The following is an 11,329-nucleotide window of genomic DNA, read 5'->3' as shown; positions in this document are numbered from 1 at the left end:
CCTAACTGAAGCTTTTCTTCGTCTGCATCGTCTCTGAACTTTCAACCCTTTAATAAAGTCAAGATTTTGTTATTATTTTAGACAGGAAAGATCATATCTAGCTATGATATCAAAGTAAGAGAGGAAAGGTCAATAAGTTAGCTTTTATAGCTGCTCTCTGTCAAAATATACAAATACCCATGAACCAACTGATTATAAAAATCCTACATCTTCACATGAATGTATTCTGGAAATGAAGAGCCTGTTCTTGAGAAATCAGGCATAGTATGCTTTATTAGAGAAAAATCCTGGCTGGTTTGATTGCAATAAATGAAAAAAAAATGTAAAATAACTGAAAAGTAGACTGAGGAAGATTTAAAGACTTTTATGTACAAATTTACATTGTTAGGTATTACACAGGAATTGTGTTTGTAGGGCACAGAAATGAGTACACATTTTAATATGAATACAGACAGAACCTGGCCAAAAGAAATTTGATCCTCCCACAAAAGAAAACTGTAAAGAAAGCTCAATTTTTATAAAAAACAAAGACAGACTTCTCATGATTATTAAGTATCAAGATATTCAAATACTACTATGCAGCTTTTGATAGACATTTTGACAGAAGGAATGAGAGGGAAACAAAGCCCTGTTTCAATACCTGACTCAACCTAGCATATTACTTGATCTGTAAGAGATTCTGTTCCACATATTTTTAAAAAGAAAAGCCCTAAAAAATAGAGCCAACCACATTTTGATTATATAGGTGTTTTGCTTTCTGAGAAAACCTTGATCATTTAATTTTACCCAATAGCAGATTGATTACACCTCTGTAATGGACAAACCTCCTCAGCCTATAATTACAAGTCAAACTTGGGCTTCTATTTAGAATTTCCACCCATGGTGGAAATCCAGCTATGGGTGAAGAACCTTAATGATACCTATAGAACACTGCAGGTGGCATAACTTCCACAGTGAAAACCAATAAATTATAATGAAAAAGTGAGGCTGACAGGAACATGTATTAGATGAGGACTTGAAAGCCACCACTGCTCTACAAGGAGGCTGTACTGGGAAGCTGCTCACTGCCTTTCCCCCAGCTGTCACTGTGTGCTAGCACTGTTCAACAGGAAAGCTGACACACCTTTATTTCTGGATCTGGAAAGACTGATTTTCCTTGTTTTGTTGTCCATCTCCTGAGAGGCTCCCTGCTCTGCTTCTCTTTCACAAGTCCTCTCTAGATTATTAATCCCACTATCCTTAGGCCCCTCATTTTGCATTTTTCCATGTAAACTTGTGCTTCTGCCATCACCATCCATCTTTTTATCAGTCAGGCTTTGTGTTTCTGAGGTGCTGGTTGCAAAAAGACCACCAGAGATTATAGGGTTTCCACATTCAATCTGCTGCTCATTTGTGTTACAGGCTGGAACCAATGGTCTGATTTTTGCTTCCTCTGGTTCCACATCATCATCATAGAGTTCTGGTGTGAAGTAGATACTCTCATCCTCATCTTCAGCTTCTGCAGGCACCTTTAGCTTTGAAGGTTCAGATTTCCCTCCTGCTGAAGGAAACTCTCTGCAGGGCTCAACTTGAAGCTGCAGCTCATCAGGATGCTCTTCAGCAACTGCAGCCTCAGTATTGACTGAAAAATCTGTTTCCAAGCATGGCTCTGGCACACTTTGTTTATGTTCTGAATTAAATGATGACTGGCATTGATTTATGCTATCACTAAGTTCACTTGGCCTATTCACATTCTTTTTTTTGCTCCTAGCTGTGGACTTGCAGCTCTTGGCTACAGGCAAAGGTGTTGAAGTCAGTGGTTTAAAGGAGCAATGTTCTTCTGTAACACCAGCATTAGTCCAACCATTCTTTTTCTCTCTCTCTACTTCAGTTGCTGGCATTTTGGGTGTGGAGCCCTCATGTTTTCTTCTTTGTGTTACATGAGGAGAATGACCCTCTCCAGCAGCTTTCTGGCCACCTGTGAAAAAAAGAATCACAAAACATTAATTAATCATATATGTCTTCCCTCTGCTGATTTACAGCATGTTTAGCACATAAAAATTACCACTTTTTTATTAGGTTTACACTTATTTTACAATACTCATTAAGATCCAATAGAAAGAGAAGCCCAGATATTACAGGCACATGTAAAGGTAGAGTAAGGTATGACTGGATTTAACTTTTGTATTTGTTTTTGTTGTGTTTTTGTTATTTACATCTTTATTGCCTGAAATGGAGTCATAAACTTTCCTAAAACTTAGGAACAGAATGGTATCTAATTGTAAATCTGGTACCAGGAGAGGTTATATGAAAGATGTCTAAACATCTTGTCTAAACAGAGAAACTCATCTTGCTACAATGTTCATCTTCATCTGCCTCAAATACAATTTAAATTATCTTCATCGTTTTCAACAGAAAAAGAAATTTAGGTAAAAACATTTTTGAATGGACTATAAACTTATCATACATCAATTGTTTTAAGACAACCAGATGGAATGACAATTAATTACAGTCTGTTGAGCACAGCTCATCCACATTTGCAAATAATTACAATTTGCTTCACAGCACTTCTATAATCTTAAAACCTACTTATTTCTTCCAAAAAAAAAACAACAACCCAAAAAACCCCACTCAAACAAACAAAAAAACAAACCAGTTTCACATTTAAAATTGCTAAGGAAGTTTTTTTTCCACAGAAAATGTACATACTTTGTTCCACTGTTGCCCTGATGTTGCTTGGCTGGTTTGATGCTGTAGGATTAACTGAGCTGACAGTTTCAGGAATAGGAACTTCTGACACCAAATGTTGCTCCTCACTTTTAGCAGGAACATCTGGTGACAGGTAAATAGTTGCCTCCTGTTGTGAGGCTTGTGACAGGTCTTTGGAATTTGAAAATCCATGGAGAAATTCCCTGCTGCACTCTGATGAGCACTCAGTGCCTTTCTGGTTCCTTCTGGCAAAGGCATGGAGGGATTCAAGTGCACTGTCAAACTTCTCATGGTGCTGCACTTGCTGCCGAATCCATTTAGATAATCCTAAGAAAGAAAAAGTTCGTTTCCACCTCCTAAAGCAGGCATCACACACCAGTAAATAGCACCCTAACACTGCAAATACTTCAGCAGATGTATAGTATGTATTACTGTATGGATTACTTCTGTTTGCTCAGGTAAGTTAAACGTGGTTGTAGTACAGACATGCCATGAATTTGTTTGACTTGTATTGCAGGAGCTGAGCTCCACCTGCTGACTAGATGGCAACATGATCTGTTTACATCATCTTGTTGCTCATCTCTTTCCTAAACAGGACAGGAGCAAAGATATATAATGCATTCCCAAGGAATTTTTTCATTTTTTTTAAATACAGGTTTATTTAATTAAGATAGTGTGCCTGACCAGTTTTATCTTCCAGTATAAAACTACAACAGAAAATATTTTTTGTGTATTGAGGAAATCTTGAAGGCCTTTTCCAACCACGATGATTCTGTGAAATTCCTTAAGAGGAACAGCACAACCTTTACCTTTTCTTACCTAAAAAACCAGTGTTAAAATCAGATCATTATCCTCATCATTAAAGCTTCCTCTAGGCAGAAAGGATGCATTCACTAGAGACTTAAGGTCCAAATAAAAATGTAGTAACTACTCTTTAAAATTCATAAATAAACACACATGCATGTATATATATATAAACATATAGAGTTAGTATGCAAAGATTAAGAGTTCTTAAGGTTTTGTATAGGTGTTGAGTTAGTATGCAAAGATTAAGAGTTCTTAAGGTTTTTTATAGGTGTTACATTTTAAGAAAGAACTCTCAAATTCTGCATACTGACATTTCTGTATCATGATCTGCATATCCAAAAGGGAAAAGAAATCTGAGCACTGTATTTATAAAGCTGAGTTTCAGTGGATTTAATGAACTAGAAATACACCCGGGTGCAGTCAGAGTTTTCAGTCTGAAGTGCACAATTTGAGTCCAATGGATATATTTCATTATGACTTCTCCTACTATTTGTATAATCATGGTTCAGTAAACTTGATTTTTCTCTCTTTGTTAATAATAGAAACTTTCCCAGAGAGCTTTCTGGAGCTTACCAGTGATGTACTTATTGGGGTTATTCCGGAAACGGTCATCAACTAAAATTAGAGCACCCCAATCATTCCTGTGCCTTATACACCTGCAAGTGAGCAACAACAACAAAAAAGAGTGCATATACAATTAGAAAAGAAAAGGGACTGATGCAAACATAAGCAGTTTTTAATTAGCTATGCACTTGTTTCTAAACCACTTAATTCCTAACTCTCTTCAGTACGAAAACAAATAATGCTTCAGATCAAAGCTGTGAGCAATGCCAGTGCATTCATAACTCAGCTGTTTGAGGCCTATAAAAATCTAATAATTACTTTACAGGTGTTATTATTTTTAACATTATTTGCATTTCTATGCTGTCTGACAGAAAAAAAAGGAAGAGCACTGATAAGAAATGAAATACAGAAAAGGATCTTTTCAGGACTCAGTTTAAGATTATTATTCCTATTGTATAAGAAGAGGAAAGCTTTTGAAGATGTTTACAAATGTACATATAAAACCAAAAGTGTATCAGAGTCAGGGCTTAAAATGGGAGTGACAAGGCTGGCTCTCCAAAGAAATATGATTTATGGTAAGGAAAATGACCAATTAAAAACCAGATTCCTTTCAACTTCTCCTTTTTTTCATTGCTTTAATAAATGCTCTTTTAACTCCCAGTTTAAATGGATTATGCCCACTGGAAACACATCCTCCACTTTTAGAAAAAAGGAGCAGTGCAAGGAATTCACGGTGTGACTGTCACACACACCAGCTGCTGTATTCCCAAGGGCTGCTCTTTCATTTCATGGACTTGTGTTACTTCACATAATGTAACAGCAGCAAATGAAGAGAAAAGTGCCAGGCTGAAGCCTCTCCTGCTCCTACTCACTGCTCTCCCTGCAGGCATCTTGGCAGCAAGAAGCTGCCCTATCTACTGTGTAACTTACTACCCGTTTGCTACTCTCTTCTGGTGTAAAAATGGGCAATTTGCTGCCATCAAATCTCAGTTCCATCAGTTTAGTGACTCTGTACACAATCCATACGTTGATGGCAGAATGGAAGTTTGTTTTAGCATAATTCCATTCAAATGCTAAATTAAACAAAAAGCAATTTTCATACAAGGTAAAACTTATTTCACAGGGACAAAACTTCAAATTCATTTCTTACTCTTCAGCATTCCACCATTTCCTTAGATTTAAACTCATTTAAATTGATGCTTTTACTCTCCAAAGAGGAATCTAAGAAATGAGACCTGTAAAACCAGGAAGTCATAACAAAATTTTACCACGTAGATTATTTCATCTCAATTTTCTTTCTAAACCTTCATTTACATTATCACATTTTTATTTGGATTAATTCAAATAAGAGTCTTCCAGGTGACATTTTTTCTTCTTACTTATAAATCTGTATCTCTGTGACAGATGTAAGGCATCCATGACAGACAGATACATCTCTCTAGGTATATAATAAGTTTTGTTGAAAAAAGATAAATTAATCCCATCCTGTTAATAAAATTTGGGGGAATTTTTTTCACTTGAAAACCTAAGTTATAGCACTTTTTCTAGAGAGCAGTGAGCATGATAATTGAATTGACCTTTTGCAAAGCTTTGAGAAAAAACTCCCTTTCAAAAACACTTGTAGCTTAAACATCAAACAACTGTTCTGAGCCCACTGAGGGTGTGAACCACCAGTACATTCAAAAAGACCCAAGAATTTTTTTATTTGGTTTATAAGCTCAAGAACAATTTGCCTCTGCAAATGCTTTGCTTTCTGTATGTCTGGAATAAAACCTGCAAGCAAAGAGAAGTGGATTTTGAATGTAAAATGAAAACTCTGAATTATAACAATGCTTAACTGCACAACAGACTGAAAACCAGACACTTGCCTGTACACAACAGCTGAAGATTTGGTTTCTGCAGTAAGTTTTTTGGCCTGATTTATCCTCTTTGTGCTAACAGTGAGAAAATAATTCCTAAAGATGCTATAAAAAAATTCTTTGAAAATTAAAAATACATTTTTAATTATGTTCAGTTTTTCTCACCTTCCCAGGGCTTGGTTCAGAGCCCTGTAAGCTTGAATTTCATACCACTGACTCCCTGGTAAAAGGCCTCTTGTGTTTTTGTGCTGGTCATTGTATTTCCTCTTTAATTCAACCTAGGAAAGAAATAATAAAATATACAATGCAAAGGAAATATTCTGAAAGGGGAGAACAAACAAATATTGATTAAATAGGTGAACACAAAAAGTGTCTTTCAACTTTGTATTTTGCATACTAACCAATTACAGCTTTTACCCTTCCCAAGTTATTCTTTACGTGACCCATTCCAATAATTTATATCAATTAACACACCAACCACACACTTACCTAAATCTCTGGGCTAGAAGAGAGGGATAAGCTGGGGAAAAAAAAAAAAAAAAAGGGGAAAAAAAAAAGAAACCAGATACGAGTAAATGGACTAACTAGACTGCAGTTTTATTTGCACATCTGGGAGTAAATGATAAAATGGAGATGTTTATCCTTTCCTTTATCAGAGTCCCTGACTCCTAATCTATTGCTGGGACCAGACCATACTTTTCTCAAGTGAGGGTTAAGCAAACATAACCCCTTCTACAGAAGCTAAGAACAAACCTGGGAGAGAGAGTGGCCTTGCCAAGGTACCTCCCCTCCCTAACCATGGATAAATGCACATACAGAGCCTGAGCTGAAGCCCTAAAAATATTAGATATTCAGCCATTATACACAGCTCCAACATATATGAAAATATTTTATTGTTCTTGGGATGGGGGGACTGAATTTTTTTTAAATAAACAAGCATAAAACTACACCAAAAAGGGTCTTTCCATTGCTCTTTTGTGCAGTGTTAACCTTTCTAAACTGACAAGTGAAAGGACACGCTTCAGGAGAGAAACCAGCAGACTTCTAACCTCTTCTGACAGGTAACTTTCCAGCTGCATTTGGGTAAGAAAATTTGGTTTATGTACTTCTGCCCTTTAAATTGCCTGTCAAATTTAAAAATTCCATCTTTACAGCCAGAAAGTAAATTCAGTTTGATTTCACAGATTTCCTATTTGTTCCAGTCACTCTGAATTTAGTGACTGGCATGTGAGGTTTCCTCTGTCATTTTCAAAACAGAAGATGATTCCTTCTGAACTTCTGATAAACATTAAACCCATTCTTTAAAAAGGAACTTAAGCATATCTCTGCATTCCTACAAAGGGAAATACTACCTGGAGAAACAAAAGGGTGCTCCTCACTGTATGAAAAGAGGGAGGATGTAACAAAATTTCATTGAAGTTTTAAAGATATAATTAATGCAAATAATAAATAATGCCAATGAAGTTTTAAAAATATAATTAATAATATAATTAATACTCTTGTTTGTATTTTGCATTCCAACAATCTCCTCTTTTGAAGAATTTCTGCTCTGAGGAAGGTTTTGGCCACTTGTAACACATGTAGCTTTACCACAGTTTCTGTCTTTCCTAACAAACTGTTCAAGACAGTATTAGAATAGCTAGTTTTGTGTTTTACACTGATAAAAATTATGAAATTTGAAATTATGTGCATAAAATTACTGAAGAAACAGAACACAAAGCAGTTGGATCATCTGCACTGCATTACTCTGTCAATAAAATACATTGCTGATACATTCTTCTAATATTTGTCTAATATTCTGAAATATCTAAAATTATTCTAATATTGCACTATGCAAATCTGTACTGGTTGTACTGCACATCAGCAATGACATTCCACTTCCCAAATGATGTAAAAACACATTTTGCTTTGGTCTAAGAGAGCAGTGGATCTTTACTACGGAGTTTTCTGTTGTAATTTGGAAAAAAAACAAAGGAAAAAAACAAAGGAAAAACAAAGGGAAAACAAAGGGAAAACAAAGGGAAAACAAAGGGAAAACAAAGGGAAAACAAAGGGAAAACAAAGGGGAAACAAAGGGGAAACAAAGGGGAAACAAAGGGGAAACAAGGGGAAACAAAGGGGAAAAAAAGGGGAAACAAGGGGAAAAAAAGGGGAAAAAAGGGAAAAAAAAGGGAAAAAAAAGGGAAAAAAAAGGGAAAAAAAAGGGAAAAAAAGGGAAAAAAAAGGGAAAAAAGGGAAAAAAAGGGAAAAAAAGGGAAAAAAAGGGAAAAAAAGGGAAAAAAAGGGAAAAAAAAGGGAAAAAAAGGGAAAAAAAAGGGAAAAAAAGGGAAAAAAAGGGAAAAAAAGGGAAAAAAAAGGGAAAAAAAAGGGAAAAAAAGGGAAAAAAAGGGAAAAAAGGGAAAAAAAGGGGAAAAAAAGGGAAAAGGGAAAAAAAAGGAAAAAAAAAGGAAAAAAAAAAAAGGGAAAAAAAAGGGAAAAAAAGGGAAAAAAAGGAAAAAAAAGGAAAAAAAAGGAAAAAAGGAAAAAAAAGGAAAAAAAAGGAAAAAAAAGGAAAAAAAAGGAAAAAAAGGGAAAAAGGGGAAAAAAGGGGAAAAAAGGGGAAAAAAAAGGGGAAAAAAGGGGAAAAAAGGGGAAAAAAGGGGAAAAAAGGGGAAAAAAAGGGGAAAAAAGGGGAAAAAGGGGAAAAAGGGGAAAAAAGGGGAAAAAGGGGAAAAAAGGGGAAAAAAAGGGGAAAAAAGGGGAAAAAAGGGGGAAAAAAGGGGGAAAAAAAGGGGAAAAAAGGGGAAAAAAAGGGAAAAAAGGGGAAAAAAAGGGGAAAAAAGGGGAAAAAGGGGAAAAAAAGGGGGAAAAAAGGGGAAAAAAAGGGGAAAAAGGGGAAAAAAAAGGGGAAAAAAGGGAAAAAGGGAAAAAAAGGGAAAAAAAGGGAAAAAAAGGGAAAAAAAAGGGAAAAAAAGGGAAAAAAAGGGAAAAAAAGGGAAAAAAGGAAAAAAAGGGAAAAAAAAGGGAAAAAAGGGAAAAAAAGGGAAAAAAAAAGGAAAAAAAAGGAAAAAAAAGGGGAAAAAAGGAAAAAAAAGGAAAAAAAAAAAAGGAAAAAAAAGGAAAAAAAGGAAAAAAAAGGAAAAAAAAAAAAAGGAAAAAAGGGGAAAAAAAAGGAAAAAAAAGGAAAAAAAAAAGGGTTTGTTTTTTTTTTTTAACAGAAAATAAACATTCTGTTTTCTCACTTAAACAATCATGTCCCAGCATGAGATGACAACTTGCATTGCTGAGAGTTCAGTTTTCATTAGAAGTCTAGCAAAGGTAAAAGGCCAGGGCATGTCATTTTAATGCCATGGGAATCTATTTCCTTGTGTAACTCTTACATTATCAAGCATCAAATCAACGCCCAATTCAAAATGACAGGTTACATATGTGAAAAAGCCAGTCCCTCCTGCTAGCAAATATCCTAAATGTGCAGTAAACCACAGGCTAGAAGGGATTAGTTAAAATGTCAAAAGACAGCCTTTTACTTTTACCTGTTCATCCTTAAAAATATACTCTTAGCTACGAGGCATCTTTTACAGACAAACAGCTCCAGCAGCAGCAGCAGAAGGCCAGTGGCAAGCTCTGCCATCTTGTAGCTGTCAGAGAGATGAGGCTCTGATCTGTCTGGGAGGTCATGGTCTACCCACATCATACCTGTTACCCACTCCTGCTTTGGATGCTTCATTAGTTCAACATCTTTCACTACAGAATATTCAGTGAGAAACAGCAAGGAAAATAAGTGCCATGAACAACTCTTTCTTTTTTTTAAACGACTTGGAAAGATATTTTGAGGCTGTTTCTGCTATAAATCAAAAGAATTTTCAAGCTTATTTTCAATCAGAATTAGCAACACCAGTTTTTCTTTGATAATATCAAGCAACCTTTCTGACACTGATTTTAAGTGTTTGATAAAGCACAGCAAAACAAATAAATTCACCTGTGGTAACTCAGCTTCACATGAAGAAACTAAGACTTATTCAAGTGATACATGGGTACAAAAAGTGGGTTATGCACCTACAAAGTATAAAATCTGCTGTGCTACACAATTAATTACTTTAAAAAAATTTTACTTTAGTAAAACCAAGCAGACACTGATCCAGAATCACTTTATCTCAGCCAAAACCCAAGACTTTAGACCCACAGAGCAAAGCCAAGCAGGCCTGGAGAATGTGCAGTTGGAGCATTTCCTGCCAAAATCAGAATACTGTGAACTTCTTTATCAGGGCCAGTACTGCTATATGAAGGTTGAACAGGCTAAGCCACAGTTTTCCTTTTTTTATTTTGTGTGATTTAAACCAGCAAAACAAACAGTCTTTGGTCTTGTTTTGTCTGGCAAAGTTTGGAGATTGTTTTAGATGCCTTACTTTATTTAGCCAAATTGAGTGCTATTATTTGCTTTATGAAAACCAAAAAAACCCCAAAAAACCCAAACCCCAAGCTGTTATTAATAGTTAGCAAGCAAGGCCTATTCTTTGACAAGGCATCACTTCACAAACATCTTCAACTGTCTCCTGTTTTCACTGGTAGATTAAAAATGACCCCCAGTTGATAACCTGTGGGATTACAAACCAGATTACCCAGAAACCTAAAGACAAGACAGAAATTCATGAATACAATGGCACTATTGTCAGCACTTAAACAAAGCACTCCTCTAAACCTGCCTTTCTCTTTACATCAGCACTTAGCAGTGTTGTGACAGCCCAGGTTAAAGAAAGAGACAACTCCTGAAAGGAAAAAGGCAAATAAGCTTGGAGCTGTGTCAGTACATGCACACATGTGTCCAGAGGTTCATCTCTGCACACATGTGTAAACCCAGGCCCTTCACTCCCCAACACTTTCCTCCACGAAGCAGAACAAAAAAAAATAAATCAGAAAATGGATATAATGTTTTCTGACATTCCACTGACTTGTTTCTCTGGTTTTATGAGTGGAAAAATAGTAATGAAAACAAAGACTGTTGCTCAAATCGCCCAAAAAACTTTAAAAGCCACATTCATGTTCAACATCCAGTAATCCCCCACCTCCTAAAAACAAGCAAGCAAAAAATAACAGGTGGTCCTGCTTCCATCCCCAACCCCAAAAGACATAAAAATGGTTTTTAAGCAAATCTACCATCCTAAAAAATCTCATGTGTCCAGTTAGTCTCTTTTCCACCTGAAACAGCAATAATTAAAATTCTTCATGAACATACTTGCCATCTACTTTTCCTCCTGACGAATGCCAAGTAATCATAAAAGTTTGTGAGTGCAGGAAAGTAAAAGACATGAAACTCCATTTCTTTTCTTTTACATCTGAAAATCCTTAAATGGAAGCAGCATTAACCAGTGCAGCATTTAACTTTTCCTCCCTCACTTCAAAAGCAGTAACAGCGTCTGAGATTTAAGACTAAA

General features: G+C 35.8%; 1 protein-coding gene across 1 annotated transcript in view; it reads right to left on the bottom strand.

The window, feature by feature from the left end:
- Positions 1 to 354: 354 nt before the first annotated feature.
- The window catches only part of BRIP1 (BRCA1 interacting protein C-terminal helicase 1), a 49,892-nt gene continuing 38,917 nt past the window's right edge, over positions 355 to 11,329 (bottom strand). Inside the window, exons 16-19 of the mRNA XM_030462432.1 lie at positions 6,084 to 6,196; positions 4,069 to 4,151; positions 2,689 to 3,015; positions 355 to 1,957 (exon numbers count right to left, since the gene is read on the bottom strand). Of these exons, the coding sequence (XP_030318292.1) occupies positions 1,083 to 1,957; positions 2,689 to 3,015; positions 4,069 to 4,151; positions 6,084 to 6,196 (1,398 nt within the window). The 3' untranslated portion in view covers positions 355 to 1,082. The remainder of the gene's footprint in view (positions 1,958 to 2,688; positions 3,016 to 4,068; positions 4,152 to 6,083; positions 6,197 to 11,329) is intronic.

The sequence above is a fragment of the Calypte anna genome, chromosome 19, assembly GCF_003957555.1.
Source record: "Calypte anna isolate BGI_N300 chromosome 19, bCalAnn1_v1.p, whole genome shotgun sequence".
Lineage (NCBI taxonomy): Eukaryota > Metazoa > Chordata > Aves > Apodiformes > Trochilidae > Calypte > Calypte anna.
The sequence above is the reverse complement of the archived record's forward strand: the minus strand, read 5'-3'. Positions and strand labels throughout refer to the sequence as shown.